General features: G+C 39.9%; 1 protein-coding gene and 1 long non-coding RNA gene across 2 annotated transcripts in view; one reads left to right on the top strand and one right to left on the bottom strand.

The window, feature by feature from the left end:
• LOC117823648 (disks large-associated protein 2-like) overlaps positions 1 to 24,770 on the top strand; it is a 141,683-nt gene that overhangs the window by 79,852 nt on the left and 37,061 nt on the right. The window contains exons 2-4 of the mRNA XM_034698874.1: positions 4,354 to 5,513; positions 18,834 to 19,051; positions 23,495 to 23,654. Of these exons, the coding sequence (XP_034554765.1) occupies positions 4,354 to 5,513; positions 18,834 to 19,051; positions 23,495 to 23,654 (1,538 nt within the window). The remainder of the gene's footprint in view (positions 1 to 4,353; positions 5,514 to 18,833; positions 19,052 to 23,494; positions 23,655 to 24,770) is intronic.
• Positions 1 to 24,770, bottom strand: part of LOC117823649 — a 113,643-nt gene that overhangs the window by 71,469 nt on the left and 17,404 nt on the right. The window contains exon 3 of the long non-coding RNA XR_004633447.1: positions 1,510 to 1,564. This is a non-coding gene — a long non-coding RNA (uncharacterized LOC117823649). The remainder of the gene's footprint in view (positions 1 to 1,509; positions 1,565 to 24,770) is intronic.

The raw sequence follows: 24,770 nt of genomic DNA, 5'->3' as shown, positions 1-24,770 counted from the left end.
GAAAACAATAATTACAGTCACTCAGTGATGTTCAAAGAAAGCTGTTGGTGCAAACCTGCAGCACAACATATCCCACTGATGGGGAATTTTAAAGGTTAGTATTAAAAAAATGTCTTGTTGACAAGCTCGTCTTCATTTCAAGGGGAAGTAATGAAAGTCTGGGTATCCTTTGGAGAGAGACATTTTAAATTCAGAAGGTCTGTTAATAAAAATAATCAAAGAGATAATTCAGTGTGTAGTTCAGTCACGGTTAGTTCTCTTTTATCTCCAAGCTGGGGCTTAAATGCACCGTTCGTTCATTCATTCATTCGAACAACATAAAGTGCAAAACAATTTGTAAAGCTTCACCGAATGCAGCGGCCCATATGGTAAATCCAACTGAAGTGTCTGTATCACATAACATACTGTATGTGTCTTTTTTTGAGACCAGGATCCACCCCAAACAACCTTGAAAAATCCCATTATAGTTCCTGCTTTTTTTTCAGCAGTGGTTGCCATGACAACTGTGCATTTTATTTCTGTCTCCTTTGAAAATGGTGTGTGAGATCAGAGATCCCAAATGTTATGTAAGACGATGTGCACAGTTCCAGACTGGGGTTTTCCTGCTGCAGAGAACTTAAAGTAATTAATTGCAGGGGAATGGCAGACACCCAGAGTGCTTCAATATTGTCTCCCTTCTTATACCTTAAAGCTTTTATCACTCACTGGCAAGATGTAGGCTGTGATTGGTATGCAGGAAGCTGAGCATGATGACAGATGCTCTTAATCACACTGCTTGTATTGAGATATTTTGTTGGGAAAGGCCTGTCTGTTTTGAATATCTTCCTGTGTCTTGACAAGCCATGAGGGAGAGAATGATAAAGATTTGCGCTTCAGTCATAGAAAGAGGAAACAGGAAATAATAGATCTGAGTCACACCTTTGACAATAGAAAATTTACACTATCAATCATGGCATCAATGGAAGATCTAACCAAGCAGCTTATGACTCGTTTTGGTAACAGAGAGGGATTATTAAGTATTTATTAGTAAGGTTACTGAGGTTTTGTTCCCTGTCAAGTACTTTATTTTCACAAACTAATATTTTTGTTTCATAGCAAAGCTCATTTTTCTTTTAGGGCTGTCATGATCACTGCAATGATGCTTAAAGGCTCAGTTGGTAGTACTTAATGACATTTAGCAGCGGAATAGACTTGTTAGAAATGGAATATATTATTGGAAAGGAGTGAACAGTCACCTTCATTGAAAGTGGTTTAGTTTTTGTTAACTTAGAATGAGTCTTTTGTATTAACATAGAAGCAGGTCCCCTTCCATGGAGGCCGCCATCTTGCATCTTGTGCTAATGGACACTAATGGACAAAGTAGTTAAATAGACGTTTTTGTATTTAGTGAGTGGCTCTACGATATGCACCAGTTGGAATACAAAGAAGAGAGTGGTTGGTGTTGTCTGCAAAATAACTTATATTGATGGAAGTTTTTGATGGTGAAATATGACAAATGAAGGATCTTACTTTGCATGTATCGCAGGAGCTTCTTGTCCTTGAAGGCCACGGCCACTTCACCAATCTGTGGAGTGAGCAAGGGAGTGTTTTAATCTCAAATCTGACTGCTAGATACTGCTACAAATACCCATTTCTGTGCCAATAAGATCAACTATAAGCAATGGTGAGCAACAATCAAAGCTATAATATTGTTTGTTTCATGAGTTCAGGCCCTTGTTTTTAGTGTTGATCAATTTCATAATCAAAGCACGATTAAGTGTGCAATTACCTCATCAAGTGTTGGGGTAATTGTCTTAGTTTTTTAAGATAGAATAATGCCAGAGAAATAAATGTGACTTCACCAGTTTCAGAACAATTATGTCTCACAATTGGATGAAGAATAAGAGCCAGTCAGTTTATGGGACAAAGGCTCTGTCGGGGTCCCTATAAAACAGGAAAATACATCAAATTTAAGTGTTCATCTGGACAACTGTCTTGCAATTGTCCGAGACTAACTTGGCATTAAAGCACTGCGTTGCAGAGCTGCCTTAAACAAGGCCAGCCTTGATCAGTGTCAGCCAACAGAGCCAACAGTACACAGTGTCTGAAGCCTTTGGGCAAGTCCATAAATGCCACCATGAAAGTGAACATGACTAGCCCTGCACTTTTTGTGTTTTTTAAGAATATCTAACAATGTTATAAATCTCTTTAAATGGGAGTTTTCAGGTTTGTGATGTAAACATGGCTTTTACAGTGCCAACAATTTGGTGGTATCCAAAGAGAACAGTTTGTTGAAGATCTTTTTATTACTAGTAACTGTGTCTCAGAACATTACAACATCAACAGCAGCAGCAGCAGCAGCAGCAGTAATGATCCAATTGTCTCACCATATCTCTCAGATAGTAGTTATAAAACCCCTCTGTTGCAGGCAGACATTGGGTCCTCTGAGCTGGAAGTGCAGGTCTTTTGTTCATTTAGCACAGATTAAAGTGCCCCCAGGAAATTGACAAGTAAGCTCTTATTTTGTAGAACTACTCAGTCTCCACATTTTGGGGGACACAATCAGAAATGATATCAAAAAGGAATGTTAAATTTTTGCATGAGTTTCAACGTTAAAAACAGTAAACTCATAGCTTGCAATGCAAATAATAGATACTGTTGCAGCATTGTTTGAACACCATACACAAAAATATACCCCAGGCAGTGTTCAGTGTCTTTCAGAGATTGGCTGAGTAAAAGGTTTTTAAGGTTATGCTGAACTTTTTAACCCTCAATACAAGAGTTACTGAGTTTCCTCTCCTCAAAGTTTGTTCATAGCAGTACAACATTTTTTGCTCTTTGTGATCACCGCCCGTTGATGTGCACAACTCGTCTCAAAGTAATTAGGAATACAGCTAATAACAACTGGTTTACCGCCGCAGGGCTTGAGAAATAATACTTTTATCACAGATTCCAGAGTTGTTAACTCAGTTTCAGCTCCCAACTTATGAAACTGCTGTAGGATAGGTTAATGAACCTTGTCCTCCTGTGAAGACTCATCATGCAAACTTGAAGCAATTGTACTTCTGCTTTTAAAGAGGTAGCCTTATGATTTTGATTACTCTAACACAGCTAGTCGGCAGAGTTTGCTTGCTCCAAGCATTAAAGTTGATTATCAATGTCAAAGATAAAAAGCTGTGTGGTGCGTTGCTTTTGTAATCTGACATGGGCAATATCAAAGTGAAAGAGGATGTAAAGCAATTTGTGGCTTTCATCCAGCCTCTCTCACTAGTTTCACTGAAGCAGTGTTTTAATGTTGAGATGTTATTTCAAATTGTAACTGAGTATGGTTAATTTCATTTTTGTGAACTTATTTTTGGTCCTCTTTGCTGTTGTCATTCTAAGTAAAGGTAATACCTTATTGTTTTAGTATAAATACCATTTACGTTGATCAGGGTTAAACATCTCCCGTTTACACCTGTTGTCTCTTGTATTTCTCTGTAGTACTCCCTTTAATATTTTATGTAGAAGTTAAACTCTTCCACACCCTTGCAAAAACATTAAAATTAGTTGAGTGCAAAAGATTACATTAGATGACTCTAGTCACTGTAGCTTGAAAGAGAGAATCAGTAATCTATAACAAATTATACATAAGAAGTAAATTCTGGCCCAGTGAGCTTTAATAAAACCTCCAAGCTGTTTTATGAGCAGAGATGAACCACTTCTTTTCTGATGAGATTTGAAAAGTACTGTCATTAATTGTAAGTACAAAGCCCTTGCCTTTAGAAGAAAAGACTGCATTTTTACCTTGTATAGCTCTTAAAATATCTGTACCTTCATTCTCAATCAAATGCAGAACTCTAATCATTATCTGTTTTTTGTGCGCCAGGTTAACCCACATTCCTGATTTAATAACAGAGGTTGTCAACCTGAGTTAGCTTCAAAAGCTCTGTACTTAGGGATTGTCATCCTCACTAAAAAAAAAAAAAATCACTATACAGTGATGTTGTAATGACTCCCTGCCTGATATGGTTTCTCCATTGAGAGTGTTCATCATTCAGACATCTCTGTGTAAACTGTGCTGGAACAGCAATACGAGGGGATGAAATATTTACATACACTTACATGTGCATGAACATAAAATGTCTCTGTCTCTTAGGTTTAGACATTTGCTGCTGAGTATGTCAGATGAATGCAAAGAGTATCCCATGGGGGGTATTAATCTGTCATGTTCTTGCTTGAAATGGAAAGGAGAAGCACAGTAGCAATTTCAGCTTATAAGAATTTAGACAGGAAAGAGAATTACTCTTCAAAATAGTTCAGGGCAATTCTCTCTCCTACTTGACTGTGTCTTATTTCTTTATTTTCTTCTCTCTTTTTCCTTCTCTGAAACAGACCAGAAGTTTCCACATTGGTCCCCGTCTCGAAAGTTCAATGAAGGCAGACGCGTCCCTCCAGCCAGGAACATGAAGGGCTTATCGGGCAGCCGCTCCCAGCACCAAATCCCTTTACCCTACGGCTCGGACTATGACCCCCACATTCACGACATCCATGCTCACCATGGCTCTGAGTCCCGCCACTCGTCCTACCTTCTCAGCCCCACAGAGAGCTGCCCCATGGACTTCCACCACCGCTACTCCCCCCGAAGCTCCATCCATTCTGACTGCATGATGATGTCCCCTGTCATGATGCCCCCAGTAGCTGTGTCGGACCACATCTCCAGCAGCACCTTCCCAAGAATGCACTACAGCTCTCAGTATTATGACTCAGCCACACGGGACGACTGCGCTGCCATCACAGCCTCTGCCACCTCCCCAGCTGTTGCTGCTGCCGCAGCTGCCGCCGCCGCCTCCTCCCATCTCTCTGGCACCAAGAGCAATCGCCTTCCTGCTAACCTACTAGACCAGTTTGAGAAACAACTGCCACTTCACCGCGATGGCTTCCACACGTTACAGTACCAGCGCACTTCTACCACCACTGAGCAACGCAGCGAGAGTCCTGGCCGCATCAGACACCTTGTTCATTCTGTCCAGAAGCTCTTCACCAAGTCGCACTCCCTGGAGGGATCATCCAAAATGAACGGCACAAAAGGTGATATGGTAGGGGGTGGAGGAGGAGCAGGGGGTTATCACCATCATGGCCACCACTCCGTCAAACATGGTAGCAAGAGGAGCAAGAGCAAAGAACGGAAGCATCGCTCAGGTGGCTGGTGGAGCTCAGACGACAACCTTGATAGTGACAGCACCTACCGCACACCCAGTGTCATGTCCCGGCACCATGGGGAACATGTCAGCCACTGCTACCCTGATTCCATCCACAGCCACCACTTTGGAGACCTGTCACTCAAGACCTCTAAGAGTAACAACGATGTCAAGTGCTCGGCCTGCGAGAGCATGGCCATGGCACCCGAGGGCAAATTCATGAAGAGGAGCTCATGGTCGACACTGACAGTCAGCCAAGCAAAGGAGGCCTATAGGAAGTCATCGCTTAATCTAGAGAAACCCATGATGCATCCCGACCTCAAGCCTTCATTGAGAACATGTCACTACCTGCAGGTGGGTGGTACCTCCATTAAACTATGTTTTAAAGGGGTGAGAAGATGGGAGAAACAATGTCAACATTTTCTAAAGTTGAATCAGGGCTCATTTTGTCGTATTGTGTGTGTGTGGTAGCCTAAGAGTTTCAAGGTCCTGATATGAATCTTCAAGTGTACCCTAGTGTTTACACCTCTATAAGTCTTATTATTTATACCCTAAATATTCATAATGTTTCAGTTTAAATTATGATTTCATTTATTTTTTGATAAAACAGTTTTTCCTTTTCGTTTTCATTACATTCAAGAGGGAGCTCTTGCTGTGGCAGTCAAACCATCAATCATTTTTACTATTGACATGGACTTTCCTGTGCTAAATAATTCATGCACAGTAAGTATTAGATATATGGTAATTCAATTCAAGGTGGTTCAATTCGACCTTAATGTACAGAAAGACGCTGCTCTGTATTCAACATTTAATATGTGCAGCCTTTTCCAAGGTCATTTAGAGGGATTCTTGTCATTGTTGAAGATCACTCGAGGACGAGTCATGCAGAAGATAATATTAAAAGGCTGAATATTGGTGGGCAAACACATGTATAGTAAATATATAAAAACTATCAACATCACTTATTTGAAATATAACAAGCAATAGTTTCTATCAATATCTACTCCCAGAGGAGATCCTTCTGAGGAAAATGCAGTGATTGATGTATTGATGAGATATCCTGCCAGGGAGGCCTTTTCTACCTTTCTTTCTTTAAGTCTCCTGAGGGCAATTACAGTGTCCTATGTGAGAAGCCAATATGTTTAAGCAGGATTCCCTTTTGTGTAGTCACCTCAGGGAGCTATTGTCTATTAAGGTGTAGAGATCAATTGGGTGAATCAATGTCAGAGTGGAAGACACTGAGAATAAAAGGCTACCAGAGATAAACCACAGTGTGGACAATAAGCAGGTTCAGCATCTTATAAACTGTTCAGCCGGAGATGGTGTAGAAGGTTTGGCACTGAAATAAATATATATAGTTACATACAGCTGTCGTTATCACACTGATGCATTTTCTTTTAGATCAATTAAGCATCCATCTATCCGTCCATACAAGGCCATGGAGTTAGTTAAGCCACAGGTATCTGTATGTCAGCTGTCTTGGATATCATTTCCTGTTATATATATAATCAGTGCTTAGCAAGTTCTCTCATCTGGAGTGGCTCTCAGTGGCAGCATGCAACAGCTTGTCGTGATTTAGAATGTACAAATAATGGCAACATGATGACATGGATTTTAGTGCCTTGTGATTTTTTAATCACACCAAAGAAGGAGTGTCATCTGGCCTGAATATAATATTAAGTGTCGCTGGCCAGATTTCCATTCTATGGAACTCTAAGCTGGAGGTTTTGACTATCTCAATGTACTATGGGTACCCTAAGTGGACATGCATCTACAGATATAGTTACTAAATTTTTTCACTGATAAGGAGTTTATTCCAGTTGGTTTCTCAAGATCTTGTGAGATGATCATAACTCACTTTGCCAGAGTTTCAATAGCACAAAACAGACATAGAAATAGGCTTAACTGACTTTATTAGAGTGGGCAATGGCAACATGGCATGTTGTGGTCTGGCTTCATATTGTGACAAATCCATTTTCTAGTTCACTAAATTGGAAGAAAACTATCCCATATCCATGAGAAAACAAGCTTTGTTGTTTTTGTAAAGCAATATGAGAATTTGAAGTAATCACCTTGCAAAATTCTGAATTATCACATTAAAGATATTGTTATAATTTTTTTTATTGTTCATAATCAATGCTTTTTGCCTTAGCATATATTCATTTTACCTGCTGGTCAGATGAAGCTAAGCTAGCTACTTCACCAAGTGTGTTTAAAGTTAGAGAATTGTTGTTTTGTCAGTGGAAAATAGACTTAATCACAAATAATGAAAAGGAGGATTGTACATTTTTTATTGTATCTATGTACATTAAAACACACCCTAGTGTGGATGCATGTTGTTTCAGGGTTAGAAATGAAAAGCCTGGCCATTATCTAATCTCTCCACGACTATCTTGCAAATATGATATGATTACCTAAGTTTGGTTCAATGGTTGCTTTTCTCCCCACATTCTGCCCATTTAGGATTCTGTGTGCCCCTTAGGCATTTACCAAAAATCCCCAAAAATAGAGGCACGCATTTCCAAATCATTTTTCAGTAAACTACAGAGGATTTGGTTAATGCTGCACTCCAAAAAAATGTTGTCTCAGTTTAAGATACATTCCTGTTCATGTTTTTCCAGGGTAGAGAGCAGTGCTTACACCTTGTGCACTCGGCATAGGACCAAAGATGGTAAACAAACTACAGTTGTTTGTGTGCTGTGTGAACAGGACAACTCTGTCAATACAGAGGCTCCCTCACTGGCAGTTGACAAACTTAAGTGCAAGCAGACAGAGAGCCTGCAGCTGCCACATTGGTACATCTTGCACTGAGGGTGATCACAATGGAAGCCTTATTCAGTGAAACCCGTGTGGGAAGATCTTTACACAGGCATCATTGTCAACACAGTTTGTGCTTATCAACTTTGATCTATTTGATGTCTTTAGGTCTGTGTTCACTTGATATTGTGAGGTCAGGATGGCAAGTTGTTAACATGATCTTGTTCCAGCAAGCAACAAGTCTTCAAGTTGTGTAAAGCCAAAAAAAAAAAAAAGAAACACCTGGAGGAACACCTTCCAACCAATCAGATTAATTTGAAACAGGTTAGTAACATATTAGGGATGTCAACAATTAATCGACTATAGATTAATTGATTGTTAAGAACTTACTCTAACACATTTTTTTGTTAGGATTTTATATCATGTGGAACAAATATCATGTGGTCTCATACTTTGTTCAGCTATCAGGGGGTTGTTTTACCTTTTAACGCGTGTTTCGATGGGAATCAGCCGGTTAAAGGTGTTGCTCACAGCGGAGAAGCTCAGCTGGGGGCTGTGGCTGAGCGACAGATCTCCATGAGCCATTTGTTACGCCTCAATATGGTCTGTAGCTATTTAATACTGTCAGTTATATACATTGTGTTGCTAAGGAAAATTTGATTTAGGGGAAAAACACGTTTGGCATCATCTTTGACATGGAAAACGTCCAAGGTTTTTTTATTTAATCAATCAAGAATTGGTCGTTAACACTTCCAAAGATCGATCACGGAGAATACTTAAAATTTACATCCCTAGTCCCAACTTTTTTGGTACTGGGGTATTTGATGTCCCCACTGTGTACATTAACATTCAACTACACAACAATGTAACATGCTGTTAGCCCAAAATGCAGCCGCTCAGATTTTAACAGGCACAGCAAAATACCAACACATCACTCCTGTCCTCGCCAGCCTACATAGGCTGCCATTTTTTTGTTGAGTCGATTTTAAGATCTTATTGATTACTTTTAAAATTCTAAATGGACAGGCTCCAAACTCTTTAAGCGACCTTTTAGCCCCCTATGTGCCTGGGCGGCCCTCAAGTCTGTGGATGCATTTCTGCTGGTTGTGCCAAGATCCCGCCTTGAAACAAAAGGTGACCGGGCCTTTTCAATCAGAGCTCCAAGTTAATAGAATTCCCTGCCACTGACAATTAGACAGTCCACAACCTTAACTGCTTTTAAATCCTCAGTTAAAAACATTTTTATATAAGAAGGAATTTCTCCAGACCCTAGTTTTTTAATTTGCTCTGCATTCAGATGTCTTGTTTTGCTTCTGTCTTTTTTTTCTCCCCCTGTTTGCACCATTTTTTATGCTTTGTAATTCTCTGCTTTTTTGTTGTGAAGCACTTTGCAACCTTGTTAAGAAAAGTGCTATATAAATAAAGTTTATTATTATTATTATTACTTGCTAATAATCCTGTAAATCTAAATCAAAGCCATGTGCTGCTGGAAAGTTTAACATTAATTGGAGACATGATATTAAACGTTGATATGGGTTTCTTCATAGTTTTAGGAATCAAAATTTCTGTATTTTTTATTGGGAGGTGGTGGTCTGTTGTTAACCATGGGCACAACAGGAAATGTGTCCTCAAAAGGTTAACATGAAGTGCATGAAGTTCCAGCTGAATTTAACCTTCATGCTTTTCCTAACAGCAGTCACAACAAGTGAATGAATCCGCTTTAATAACTTGTATACAGAATCTGGCACACACACTTCAGTATCACGGATAACATAACCAGCACACAGCGGATAGAAGTCACAGGAAGGCTTAATTGTTTTGCCAGTCCTTACAGGCCAGCTTTTTTGTGCTGGATTCATAAAATGCCTGATGACTATAAAGACGCTCTATCCCAGGGTTATTTTTACACAACGTATTCTTAGTGTGTAGTAGTATCTAATGATGCTGTAAAGCAGCTTGTCTGTCTAGTTGCCTCAGAGGCACAGCTGAACATATTCTTTCAGGTAGGGCATCAAATGAGCACAGCAATAAGGTAATGCTAATGAGCTTGTGCGATGCTTCCATGAGTGATGGCTGCCTTGTTAACCACAGCCCCAGATGCTCAATGGTGGTGCATGAGAAGGAAATGTGTCTTTTGCTTTATTGCCATCTTTGGGCCTGATTAATTTAGTTTCCAGACAATTGCTGCATTTTATTCAATTCATGTGGGAGAGGATAAATGTATGCACAGCAGATTAGTGTGCGTGATAACTTTACTGATAGGTCTTTGAAGACAGACAGAAGTTAATTGTAATGTGACCTTACCCTGTAAGGCAAGATTTGAAGGTAGATTTTTTTTAGTAGATGGACGCAAATATGCCTCTTAGTATCACAGCGAAAGCAAACTGAATGGTCGTCGTTCATTTTTCTTTTCTACTGTTTCACAACGTTCAGTGCCGTGGCGAGGAGCCATTTTGCCCCAAAGAGGTTCATTTGTTTTAGATTCAAAAGACAGCTCTAGTAGCTTATGGTCTAAGTGCTTCAAACCCCTTTTCTGCTTGACAACAAAAACATTTGGGGAATACATCAGACTGAAATATAATAGATTTACGGTAGAAGAAAGCAATGGTTGCTATTATTAGAACCTCTAAATCTTCAACAGCTCCTCTTTTGCCACCGCCCACAGAGGACAAAAAACCATCATCATTCCATCATTTCATGTAGGTGACCTATGCTGTCTGGTGCTTTACTTGCATGTCCTGCTAACAGTGACAGTTCATGGCTGGTGAGGCACTGAGATTAGTGTCAGATTTACAAATTTATGAGCCAAACAGCTCGGTTTGAAAGGAGTGGGTTATTTTCTGACCTGATGTTTGAAGCAGATCTTTAAGCTCCGACGTTGGTCTTCCTTTATTAATTAGACGCCGTTTCGATTGGTAGTCCAGTTTTTGTTTTGTTTTTTTGTAATTAGTATTTTATTGATTTTTACACAAGACTTCACATTTGGGTGAAAATCAAATATCTAATGTTTTACATGAAACAATATATGAATAAAATAATAATAATATAAATGAACAGATAGATTAAAATAAACACATTTAATTAATAATAATGGAACATTTAATAGAAGCAGTACACTACTATACACAGTATGTGTGCCTTAGTTCAAGCTCAATCCCCATTACCAATGTATTTCAAATAGTCTCCCCACTTTGCCACATATTTCTCCACCATATCCTGACAGCTGAATGAAATATGTTCATATGATGCTACCTTTGCCAGCTCAGTGAACCACTCATGAAAAGAGGGCTCACTTGGGTTCCTCCAGTTTCTCATTATGATTTGTTTTCCCACCATTATACTGGTCTGAATAAAGTCCCTGGCCCCACAGTGAGATGTAATTTGTGGATCATATGGCTTCGGGCATAGTTCAAAGTTGGTCCTTGTAATATTTTTAATATGTTCATGAACTTTTAGCCAATAGTTCTGTACCATGGGGCATTCCCAAAGTAGATGGAGAAGAGTCCCTTCAGAGTTGCAACAGTTTTGAGAAATTGTTATGGTTAGATATAATATATTCAATGTTTGGCTTTCAATTGGTGCAAAATTTTAGAATGAACGAACTGCAGCTGCGCATTTGATTTTGAAATTGCAGCGCTATGTCTCTGAGTAGAAGAACGGCAGCAAAGTGAACCTGTGTGCTCTCGTCGGTCCCCTTCAGTGAGGCAGAGTACTGTCTGCCTCACCTTGCGCTTTTTTATCTGCGGTTTTATCAGCAAAACTAAACATGTAACACACAAATATTAAATACACTAGCCTGACTGTGGAAAACTAGAGTGCAATATTAAAAATGTCTGATAACATTATATTGGAGACGTGAAGAGAGACAGAAACAGGCACTTGACAATTACAAGCCTCAACCCAGTCAGTGAGGGATTGCGCAATCTGTGGTGAGGTGAGGCTGCTCGCTGCCGCACTTCGCATCTCGCCATGTATTTGAATAGGAAATACGCAAATTCAGGAATTTTGACTATGAAATCATGGACATTATTGAATTCAAAAATAAAATCAATATAAAGCACAGACCAGAGAACTAAAATTGAAAAGATTATAGTCAGACGATATTGGGTGCAAAGAGATGGACAGAGACATATAGTGAGTAAGAAGTCTAAATGAGTGACAAACAGGGGTTTGGGGTGATCTGCCTCTTCTTTCTGGGGTAATAGTGGCTGAGCAACAGCTTTATGATTGGATAAAGTGAGTAAGAAGCAGATGATTAGGGGCAGCTCTGTGCCCTGGGCTGTTGTTTCAAGAGCCAAATCTGCCCTGTGCATTGGGACAACTGCTACAGCTGCAACACACACTGACATAGCATCGCATTTAGCACACTCCTGATCGATACAGTGCAAGAGTGTGGTGTGTGTGACACACTGCCATTGTAAATCTTACTTCTAGGGATCATAAATCCTTATTGACTGTGAGGGGCACTGATTTAGCTCCTGTGAATAAATTGACTTGACAATATTAATGATAGCTCAATCTTAGTAAAAATCAGGTGGGTTGAAACGTAAACACTGAAATTGATGTGTATCAAAAGACAAAATATGGGATGATCGGGTTTGAAAGTTAAATAGGATGACCTGTACTTTGATTTCCATCACATCAAAATCCAATTAAAGCATACTGGCTTTCAGAACATGAGCACCACAGTATGTGGGGACGTTTGTATCAGAATGCTGCACAGTCTACAGTAATTAGTACACAATCTCTTAATCACTATGTTAGCCTGATGCTGTGGTGTTAGAAGTAGTCGTTGTGTACAGATATTGAACTACTACAGGGTGGCTGCGGCTCAGTGGTAGGATTGGTTGTCCCTCAACTGGTGGGCACTTTACATGGTAGTATCCTCTGCCATCAGTGTGTGAATGTAGCATAAAAGGGTAAATGGCACATGTTGTGTAAAAGAGCTTTAAGCAGTTAGAAGACTAGAAAAAGGCAAATTACATGCAGTCCATTTATCATATTACTTCAGCAGTGTATGTTATTGCCGTGAATACATTGTACAGGTTAAAATCTCAATATATGCAGTTTTAATCACATTTTTAACATTGACTTTTTTTTTTAAGGTATATTTTTGGCCTTTTTGCCTTTATTGTAGGACAGCTGAAGTGAGACAGGAAATGTGAGGCGTAGAGAGCAGGGGAAGACATGCAGGAAATGGTCAAACCGGCCGGGAATCGACCTGGCGACCCTGCGACGAGGACTGTAGCCTCTGTATGTGGGGCGCTTAGACTGCTAGGCCACCAGCGCCCCAACATTGACTTTTAAGCACACAACATATTCTGTACTCCCATGACTGGTACCATTTTGGTGTGGCACTTTCGGTTTGGTTCAGATCAAGCAGTCTAAAAATATGAGTCCAATGCGGAAGTGCTATAAACTGCAGTTCATTGAGGATCTGCTTGAGGCTGGCTCCAGAAGTACAGGAAACCACATACACACCTATTCAAAAAAAGATGATCTTAACAGCAGAAATAAACATGTTTACAGCCTGGTTCAAAAGACGAGTGTAGTCTGGATAGCTCATTTCTCAATCGGCGAACACTCTTTTCTAATGCGGCAATTGAGATTACGAGTCTTCCAATGAGAGGCACAGCTGACTTGATTGACAGGCGGGAACACTGTATCTGTTGGCTAGGAGGCTCAAAGCCCGCCTCTTAACGTCACAATCGCTCAACAGCAGCAGTATGGCTCCTGCCGACGATTGGCCTCAAGACAGCGCTTCAGAAACAGATGGGTGACATCATGGATACTACTTCCATATTTTATACAGTCCATGGTGCAGATGCATACCAAAATGGTTCAGTGCAGAACTAAAGGTGATTCAAATCCACGGTCCCCACACATACTGGACATACAGCAGGTGTAGCTCATCATGTGGTCTACTGAAACATTGGTTTCAGTAAAGGGCTGTCATAATAACCTGTATTGGCAGTAACCGTCTTTTAAAGAAAACGAAATGTTGATGTAATGCTAAAACAGTAATACCATGTATGGGGGGGGGGGGGCAGTAGGAGTAAAAGACGACGATTCGGTTGTCTGCCGGCCAGCTATCCTTTACCGCAGTCTGTGGCTTCTACTGCAGAGCAAATCATGTCAGAGTAGATGTCAGAGAGTGAGGCACTCTACCCAAGCCCCCAAAAGTTTCAGCGCCAGTTTGGGAGATTTTTGGATTTGGTAACAAAAGACAGTGTGTCAGTTGACACTCCAATCTTCAGGGAATGTGGATCAACCGTGTCTGTAAAAGGGAGAAAATGAAAAAAGGAAGACATGATCGTTGGACATAAAGCCAAAGATATCAGAGTGGTTAGGTTATACTCTCTGTCCCTGCACCAGCTAGTGATTTTGATTTAGTTGGTAAATTGTCAGACGCTTGGCTTTGTGGATGTTTTGTTACTGGTTTACCTGGTTATCTTTTCACGATTCATTATAAGTGTATTTTTTCTTTCTTATACATTGTTTGTACAATTATGGTTACAGACTTTCTCTTCACCTCCCTATGCTTGTGTTAACAGTTTTTTACCAAAGAAGAGATGAACAGTAAAGTTCAAGATTCATCCGACTGATAACGTTATTGTCCCCCACCTCAAAGTTTTCAGTAAATATTGTGATAATATAGTAAAACATTTTGGGCCATGATAGTCGTGAGGTGACAGTGGCTTTCTCAACAAATCCCCTCAGAACAGACTGAATTTTAATTATTTTTATACCTGTGATCAGTTTTGTGCTATGAGCTCAAACAGTGGTTACTTGTGAAAATCGATGTTTGTGTCAGTGAGGAGCAGGAAATAAAAAATAGATCACCGGATACACTCATTGAGCGACTATCGCGTCATCTCTCGGAAAAAATACATATAACCGCTACACCCCTACTCTCAGTCAAACCTTATTGTAAACCTCTTAACATCACTAGCTGTGATGCTCTGTAATTAATGGCTGTGAGCTTCTTTGCCTCAAGGGTATGATTGGCAGCCTTTCGTGTGTAGGCAATAGGCATGAAACACACTAAGTTGTCAATCACCATGAGTGTGAAGCAGTCTTTTTCCACAACAACTTCAATTAAGTCAGCCCATATTTTGATATGCAGTATGAGTGTGCTCATCAAAGGTTGTTTTACGCTGCACATTTAACTAGATTGATGACCCTGCAGATGTAAAGTAGTATTTGAGCTCTCTCTAGAAATGTGCTGATGAATCTCTCCCGGTACTTACTCATTCATTTTCTTTCAAACCCTAAACATGTGCTCTTTTAAAATTAATGAAAGGGGAGCAGATGGAGGATTTTTACATTATAGTTGCACTAATGCTGACATACCACAATCAGCTCAACTGAAAAACTTATGCTGTAGTGAATTTGAGTAAAGTTTTATCACTTTAAAAATCATACTGTACCTGTAAGGTGTTTATTGTGTCTAAAATGTTTACAGTAAGAAATAATTTTTCATGATTAAATGTAGTTTTCTTTTTACAAACCTGCTTTCATTTTGGTGTTATAGAAACTATGTTTGAACTTCTATCAAAATGATTGGACTGTGCATTAAAACCTGTTTGTAAGGTTGACACCCACACAATTATACAAAAATGCACTTATACTACAGAAGCCTCAAAAGTCCAAAAAGCATAATACATTTTTCTTTGAGTGTTAATCAAATCCACACTACATGACCAAATCCTTCACAGGATGCAGAGCTCCTTATTATAACCACCCACTTGTAAAATAATACAGAAGGGAAAGAGCCGTACACTCCCCCACATACATCCAGCCAATTCTTGTGTTTATTCCAGACAAACTCTGTTGCTGCTGCTGGAAATGTAGAGCCCACTGCTTTTTGAGCAGCATAGGATTTATACAGAGAAAGACCGAGCTGACAAAAGGTGTTTAGAACAGCAGATATAGGAGCTTTGATGAACTGGGGCTGGCTTTAGTCACTGTCATGTTCCACACTGCTACACAAAAGGTCCAGCACTGGCTCTCCTTTGCCTTTAAGAGGTTTAAAATTAGTGGTTTAATCAATCAATTAATCAAACACACTCATTCAAAACATGGACTGTATAAATAATAGACGTAGTATCCGTGACGTCATCCATCGCTTTCTGAGGCGCTGTTTTGAAGCCCAAAAAAAATCATCCCCTGTACAGTGTGTGCCAATCGAGAAATGAGCTATCCAGTCTACACTCATCTTTTGTACCAGGCTGTAAACATGTTTATTTCTGCTGTAAACTTCAGCTTTAATGAATTGGTGTGTATGTGGTTTCCGGTACTTCCAGAGCAAGCCTCAAGCAGACACTCTAGAATCTGCAGTTTTAAACACTTCTGCATCAAGGGAGAAGTTCCGGTGGCTGGTGGTGAGGCTTTCAGCAGTGTGACTGCCCCCTGGTGGCTGGCTGCAGTATAGGTAAAAAAAATCTGTCTCCCCCATTCATTTGAATGGGGGAGCAGTCAAACTTTAAAAAATAAATACACGTCGTACGAATGTTTCTCACATCCGTATGCTGTGGTGATATGTAGTTAGTATTTGACTGTTTTGTGTCCAAGGCCTCTTTTTCCTGAAAAGTTTTTTTTTTCGTTAGTTATTAGAGTTTAAAAAACGGGGTGTCACTTCTGGGTTTCCTTTGCTTCACAGCCGCCGTGGAGTGAAACTTCAAAGGATACACAGCGTCTTGTGACGTTACGCTGTAGGGCGGACGTTGTTACAGTGGCTTCACAGGCTCTGGCTGCACAATGGCGGCGCCCAGGAGGGGGATTTTTTGGCTTCAGAACCGTAAATCGGGAAGAGGCGGAGCAATGCTGTCCATTTTTATTTACAGTCTATGTTCTGCATTGGCTTCAAATTTCTTGGTTCAAACACAGCAAACACTTTCAGGCATTTTGAAACAAGTAAGATATGAAAAAGATAAAAATCATTCTTCATCTATTGATCAAACTCTATATCATGAGATGAACAGATAATTTTGATCTTGACTTTTGCATTTAAGCATGTAGCACATATGTATTATTCGATTGAATGCCTGATCTTGTGCTTCCTCATTGGTTTGTCTATAAAGCCACGACAGACACCAGTCAGCGTACCCAAATGCTTACCAAATATAATTTTCACACCTGTTTGGCTCGCAATTAACTACAGAGTTACTTAATATCCATAAGGAAATGGAGATGTGCCTGCTTACCAGAAACACCAGAAACACCATATTTAAGACTTGCCACTTATAGGCAAAAATTTCATTTTAGACATTTCAACGTTTAAAAAAAGTGGTATTAATCCTCTGAATTATAATCTTCTGCAGTGGAGTTTTGAACCTCTGGATAAGTTTGAACTTCAGAAACAGCAAACTGCTTAAATGTTTCAGAATCAGCACCATGGAGAGAGACAGAGTGTATTTGAACCGTTCAGTACCACGGACAGCGCACGTTAAAGCAGCTTCCTTGGTCAGTTTCAGGGGACAGAAATAACAGGGAACAAACGTAGATTTATTCCAAAGTCTGACTGTGTCATGGCTCTTGTATCGAAATGTATGTTTGAATTAATTTAAGAGAAGCTGAACAAAAATGTATTTTTCATTTTAAAAATGAAGCATATGAGAATTCAAATTGGTAACATTAAATTGTTTTACATTTGCAGCTTTAATGTAAACACTTTCCAGCAATGAGCTTCCTCTACTTTTTAGACTCTCATTGTACTGTTCAGTTCTGCTCCTGTTGCAGCTTGGTCTAGAAACAGAGCTGATTTAAGTCCCAACCACACTGAAGGAAAAACAATCCATCACTCTAAATTGGCTTTGTATAACATCTGCACAATAAATTGTATTGTATCACCATTTCAATGTGTGCATACAATTAAAATTAGATGCAATATACACACACCAAGATGTGCAATGTCAAGCAAATCAACTCAAACAGCTCAAACTGCAACTTTTTGCTGCTTTATTCAAGAGGAAAAACTTGCAAGGTACTAATTTTTCCATTATTTGGAAAAAAAACCCCAGAGCAGAGTGAATAACCACTGTGCATGCAACGTCTATGTGTCACCTGCCTGCATCTGACCCTACAGCAGTCATAGATAATGAGTCAGATGGACACTGAAAACAAGCATTCAGTTTGGCAAGTTGGTTTCTGTAATGAGCAGCACCTGGACCTGGTGCTGGTTAACACTTTTTTCAAAAACAGACTGTTTAGCAAAACAGATGTGCCATGGAGTGATTTTTTTTTTGTCATGCAAAGCCTGGTTTTGATCACTGTGAGAATAATAGACGATTTCACCCGGTAATTTCATCAAATTATCAGAAATGTCATAGTTATTATCATATTCTGGTGTTTCATCGGAGAAAACAAGGTAGAGAACAGAACCTAGAAGTCCAACAATGTTTAGTTTTCTCTCTGGTAGACATAGGTGACTAAAATAATCTTTTTTTTTTTTACATGTACGTAGACTATTTGGGCAGGTTAAGTTATTTCTTAGTGTTTAAGCACTTAGTGTTTTCTCCCTCTGGTAGGTAAGGAGAATGAAACGTTGTGCTGTCTCTACTAAATTAATAAAGGTGGAGCTTGAAAACATAAATGTGAAGCAGCTTAATTTTCTGTTCAGAGCAAGTCTAATCACTTCTTTGATAGCAATTTCGTACCCTATGGTTAATTGGGCCTCACTGTGCTTGAAAGTAATATCCCTGGTGTATCCATGCACTAGCCAAGTTAGTCAAAAAGGTTTATTTGGTCTGACTCTGTAGATTATAATGAAACGGTTCTTATAACTAGACCAACATTTGTATCTAAAGAAAATACTACACCCTACTTGCTTAAGCAAACAGTCAATGTTCAAGAGTATCATTACCTTATGTTTGTAAGTGTGTATGCAAAATTCAATAGTGTTGTCATCATCCACAGGTTCCCCAGGATGAGTGGAGTGGATATCCAGGTGAGAAGGACGATGAGATACCTTGTCGGCGGATGCGTAGCAGTAGCTATGTCAAAGCAATGGGAGAGGTGGATGATGAAAGTGGTGACTCTGAGAGCAGCCCTAAGATGTCCCCACAGAAGTCCATACGACCCGATGCTCTTGTCCTCAAATCAGCCATGCAGAGACCCCATTTAGACTCCCAAAGGTAAGCCTGGCTGCCTGGTTCATCCAGTCCATGCCAAAGCTGTTTACTGATCTCAGTTAATCCATATTCATTTAAAGAAGCCATTAAAGGATCAATGGAGGCTCTAAGGATATGCCAAAAACAAGACAAAAAGATGCACAGAGCATTACAGAAATATGCTGTATGAAGCCACCACTAAGTATTAGACTGTAGGATTGTGCTTAAGGGGATACAAAAGGAACAATTTGTTACCGGCTTTCTGATTCTTGAATGCTGGAACTTTGATCATGACACAGATTGCGTGTCTTTGCAACTCTTAGGGGGCAGTAATTGGAGTGTCAGCTCCGTTGACAATGTAAAGTAGTGTAATTGGTGCATAAGCCTAACCATCCCTTACCAAACCAGATCCACAATGCAGCACAATTTACCCATGCACACAAACTCACATCATTACAATGAGGGAGCTGTCATGCAAGTGCTGGACTATTCACGCTTCAATACAGCTGGAATCTTGTGGGCGACATTGACATTTTCTGAGCCTTCGCATACGATTAAAGAGAAGATGTAGTTGCTAACTACGTGCTACTGGAAGCATCTCTGGAACAGTTACATTTTTTATATTTGATCATTAAAACAATAGGTTGAATGAAGAGCAGTCAAAATGATTGGTAAAATCTCTTTCACTCACAGCTCGGCCTTTCTTGCTTCTGTAAATCTGAACAATCTAACACTGGCTCACTGCATTGTCTTCATGTACCCGAGTTAAGCTTTGGTTTGCTGATGCTGCTTTTTGCTCAGCTGTCCCTTGGAGATTGGAAACTGTTTTACAGTATTTGGCGATTCTGAATGAAGTTGCTTGGCAACAACATGGGGGCAAAAGTTTTGTTCCTTTTCCTGACATCATTTTTTACATGCTTGAAGAATTACATTATGCTGCCTGTTCTTCCTCGTCGGCCTGCTTGATAACCACATTACTAACTTTGCAATGCTGACTCTGCGTTTGATCCATGATGTTACATGAGGTCAGGTTAAGTACTGCTCTGTGGTTTGTGTTTGTGACCTTTTTCGTCTGCTTCTTCCAATATCTGCTCAGCATCTTACGCAGGAAATGTGCCTCACCATATTGTGGTGTTTTGACAGGTTTGTAGCAGAAGAGTCAAGAGAGATAGGATAACAGGAAAGGGGAATCATATGCATGGATGGGGGTACATTGAGTTAGGCAAGATGTGTTTGATCAGTATTACAGCAAAGTGTTGAGCATTAATATGTGGCTTACATTAACTCCTGTGTTCAAGGAGGTTCTTATAAGAACCCTTTGTTGAAAGTTTTTTTAAAGAGGTCTATCACATTCATGGTTAAATTCCACAGGATCTGTGTCCGGTCCGTCTCCGATCCAATACAGCAACCTGTAGGTTTCTATTTTAGTCAAAGTGTTAACTTCCACTGAAGCACAACGCATAAATCCCAACAGAGAAGCTTGAGCGGGACAGGAAGTCAGGCACAAATTTTTTTTTAAAACACCCTGATCATTTTCAGAATAAAACACTCTGGGCCCGATCTACTAAAGGTTTGCGTGTATAAAAATATGTGCAAACTTGATAGCACGCGCAAAGCTGATGTACTAACCAGGAGCACGTGGGATTGCGTCTTTCAAATGAGCAAAATAGCACTCGCAAATCATTTAGCATGTTTGCCTTCATGAATATGCAGAATACATGTAGATTATCAGGACCCGCAAAATACTGGGAGGAGGAGATGCAAATGTTATCATTTAGCACACGCAATGTGATTTATCAAACCTGAAGCAGATAGCACGCGCTGTATTTGCGTCTATATTTAGCACGTTTGAAAGGCAGGTGCAAACTGGCACAGCTTTACGCACACATGGCTGCGGTCACTGTAAAGCTCATCATAACATCGCTTTACAACATGCCCACAAAAGCTGGGCTTACAAGCATTACTAAATGTTTTAGTAAATCAAACCAAGAGAACAAAATAATAATAATAATAATAATAATAATAATAATAATAATAATAAAACACAAATTCAAAGCAGTTCAGCACCACGGATAGCGACCACATCATTCTGACACCCACTTTAACTTTTTCATATAATGAGAGCACAGTAGGTTACTGTATCAACAAATATAAAGTTGAGTCAAATTGGCACAGCGGCCCACATGTTCACATACAAACAAAAAAAACAATATGAAGTACTCGGCCTACTCACCACTGTTTGGAAGAGCCTTAAGCTCCGCGGACTTGTCCACGATGCACCGTATGTCCATTTTCTTTGATCTGTCATTCTCAATAGATAACATGACATGTCCACTCAATCTATCCTGTCCCATCATGCTCATCAAGGGGTTTTTAGTTAGTTTTAACTTGGAGAATGATCGCTCACTGAGCTGCGCCAGGCAGCTCTGCGTAACTCCTCATCTCGTGCTTGCGCCAGGCAGCTCTGCGTATCTCCTCATCTCGTGCTTGCAGCAGTGTGTTGGGGGGAATTGACTCAAACATGTTCCCAGTTCCATTTAAGCTGGTGAATCTTTGGGACAGTTGCTGGATGATGATATCAGGCATTAAAAACGTTCACCCGAAAGTTGCTCCCTGGGACAGTGAGGCGACTATCTTCATCCAAGTGACGCCTAACTTTTCTAGAGCAAGAGTGGCAGACTAAGCCTCATCAAATCGTTCTCTAAACTCCATCAAAACACTGATTGCGTTTTGGAGTAGAGTAGATGCGTTTATTTCATTGGCAGATCTTCTGTTTATTCTCACAGCATTCACCTTTTCACAGATGGCCTCCCAAATCGCGTTTCTAACGCTGAGATGTCTCTGCTGGAGTTCATCGATGTGTTTATTTCCCTCCTCCACAAAAACCTCCAACTCCATGGCTTCAAACTTCATTTATCGCTTAAGGCCACTCTGCTCTCTCAAACTCTCCATGGTGACAGCCGATAGCACACTCAAAATCCTCGTAAAATAGGGCGGTCCGCACCACTTTTGCACTCGTTATCATTTGCGCACGCAGTCTTAGTAGATCATCCGCAACACGCCCAGAAATAGCACGTGCAAAATTATTATTTGCACACGCAAATTAGAGCTCATTATTTGGGATCTTAGTAGATCAGGCCCTCTGTGTTATCACCAGATCGTTTCTCACTTAACTCCAATAACAAACCGTCATGATGAGCGGAGCCAGGCCTGGAGTCAAGAAGTCAGAGGTTTTCAGAGGATGATAAAGTCAATAAGGAGGAGGAGAGGAGTCGGATATTCACTGATGCAGTAATTACCGCGGGAAACCTCGGTCACATGACTCCAGCTGTCCGGTGGTCCTGCTCTGTGCTTCGTTCTGCAAATTGCAACCGGTAGGTGTTGACGGATCAGAGAGCACGGAGCTGGGAGACAGACTGGACACGGATGTGGTGGAAGTCCTGGTTACAGTCAGTATTTAGGTGGTAGTGTGTAGAGTTAATGCATACTTTACGCTTGTTGATATGAATAATGTGGTAAGTGTTGATGTATAGTAATAGTTATCAGTTTATATGACATACAGAATATGAAATAATTGGGGTTGTAGATCAATGGATTCTGTTTTCCTTAAATACAGGCCATTTTTTAAAAACTGTAGAATAAAAAGCTATGTTTTTCTACATAAACTGTTAAAATTACCAACACCTTACACCTTACAACTCCTCTTGTGTCAATCTGTACTTCATTATAGCATAGTGAAAAGTGAGAAAAAGGAATAGAAGATTTTATTAAGGGAGTTTTGAGTTGTTCTGAAATCATATCCTCATAATTTCTGTGGTGAAATTATAGTAGTAATTACCTAATATTCCAGCAAGTGTATTTGTGACTCAGAGAATGATAATCACAAAACATTGCTCGACCTTGCCATGAAGTTAATTTTCTCTTGGCTCATTTTTACTTAATATTTTTGTCTCAGGGACTTTTTTTCCGGCAGTGTAGCTTTCAGAAATAGCCAAATGCTTTAAACCTAGGGAGGTATCATGAATCTGTCATCCATACTTCCACTTAGCACTCTGGGCTATTTTTGTTAGTGTTGTCTCAGAGAGGTTCTGATCACTTTGGCTTTCGTCCACAAACAAATCAGCATGTTGTTTTGTGTTTTAGCCAGTGTAAGATCTGTTGTTCTTGCTGCTTTTAGCTCTCATTCTTAAAGCCGGAGGGAAGCTGTTACCATGCTGTCCATAGTTTTGGGATGGAAGTCTTACTATTTTATCAGAGTAGACTTGGTTCTTGACCATAAGCTATATGTTGGCTGTGTTGGACTCATGTGACTGATATTGATTTTGGGTGCTTCTACTCAGTCATAGATTGCACTACACAAAAGACACACCATGCCCAGATGAAGAAGTAAGTTCATCATCAATCAGCGCTGTTCCATGTGTTGCTTTTGAAATGTGGTATCTATCCCCATCCCCTGTCCTTGTTCAGCCAGGGCTACCACTTGCAAACCAGAGAAATGCGGCCCCACCCAAGTGTCACGCTGGACCCTGCCACCGTTCATCCCCCGCCCTTTCGGTCTCGCAACCAGAGCTACATGCGCGCCGTCAGCACCCTCAGTCAGCTCAGTCAGGCTAGCTGCGTCAGCCAGGTGAGTCTCACACTCATGCATCGCACCAAGAAAAAACACCTGAAACATGTAGAAAAGCTTGTATTGTGCCGTTTTTAGTATGTAGCAGCTTACACTAGGGAACTACAGAGATGAAATAGGTGTCTATATTGGAGGTTGTCAGCTGAGTGTTAAGTGGACTTGGCCCCATAGCAGTCACAGGTAAACAGCTATATTGAATAGTCTTGAAATTATTACCAACCTCTGAATCAGTGTCAATACTAGACAGTTTAATTTTTTAAGAGGTTTTATGCCATAAAGACGTAACAAATACATAACTGAGAAGTACATCCTCATGAAACATACATAATAGTTTCCCATCAGGGTCTGTAAACAGATTTTCTTAGGCCACAGTTTTTTGTTTTCCTGTTGTTTAAGTAAGCAAATGAATGAACAAGCTAAAATGCCAAAAAGTGGCAGTTTTTTGTATAAAATTTGGCAAAGTTGTGTCTAACTCTAGTCATGTTATGAAACTTAGATAAGAGCTTGAGAAACAGCAACTTATTGTCTAACCTAACATAACACACCAACCTTTTTTTAGGTTCTGTTTGTCATACTCTACTATGAATCTGTACGATTGGATCAGCTGTTCAGGTCTGTTTTGGACCTCCTTCAGGGCTCAAGATGTGATTGATAAGGAGATTTGTGAGACAGTCCTAAGGCCTCCATATGGAGGAGTAAAAAGAGGTCTTAAATAAGAGTGACACTCAGCTCTGTTTGTTGCATAACTCAGGAAATGATAATTTGAAAGTTTGTGAGGAAAGGGCAGGAGAGAACATGATTCATTGTAGAATAAAGATGTATAGCTTACCTTATATAGTTGAGGATTGTATTGCATGATCTTGACATAAATGATTTTATTGTGCCAGCTAGAAGTTTTCAAATAGTTCAACAAGACTTCTAAGTATGAGGATAAAAGAAGTGTATTTCTTTTTAGTATATTCCATGTACATAGAGTATACAGTGTAGAACATCTTTTCTCTATCATATATGGTGAATGAAATGTTTTATAACATCAAATGAATAATTTTCTGATTATTTGTTGTCTTCTGCCTTTTTTTTCATTTGATCTTGACATTTATTCAGTTTAAGGTCGGA

This window comes from Notolabrus celidotus, chromosome 13, assembly GCF_009762535.1.
Source record: "Notolabrus celidotus isolate fNotCel1 chromosome 13, fNotCel1.pri, whole genome shotgun sequence".
In the NCBI taxonomy this organism is placed as follows: domain Eukaryota; kingdom Metazoa; phylum Chordata; class Actinopteri; order Labriformes; family Labridae; genus Notolabrus; species Notolabrus celidotus.
Note: the sequence above shows the minus strand (reverse complement) of the source record. Positions and strands in the feature narration are given on the sequence as shown.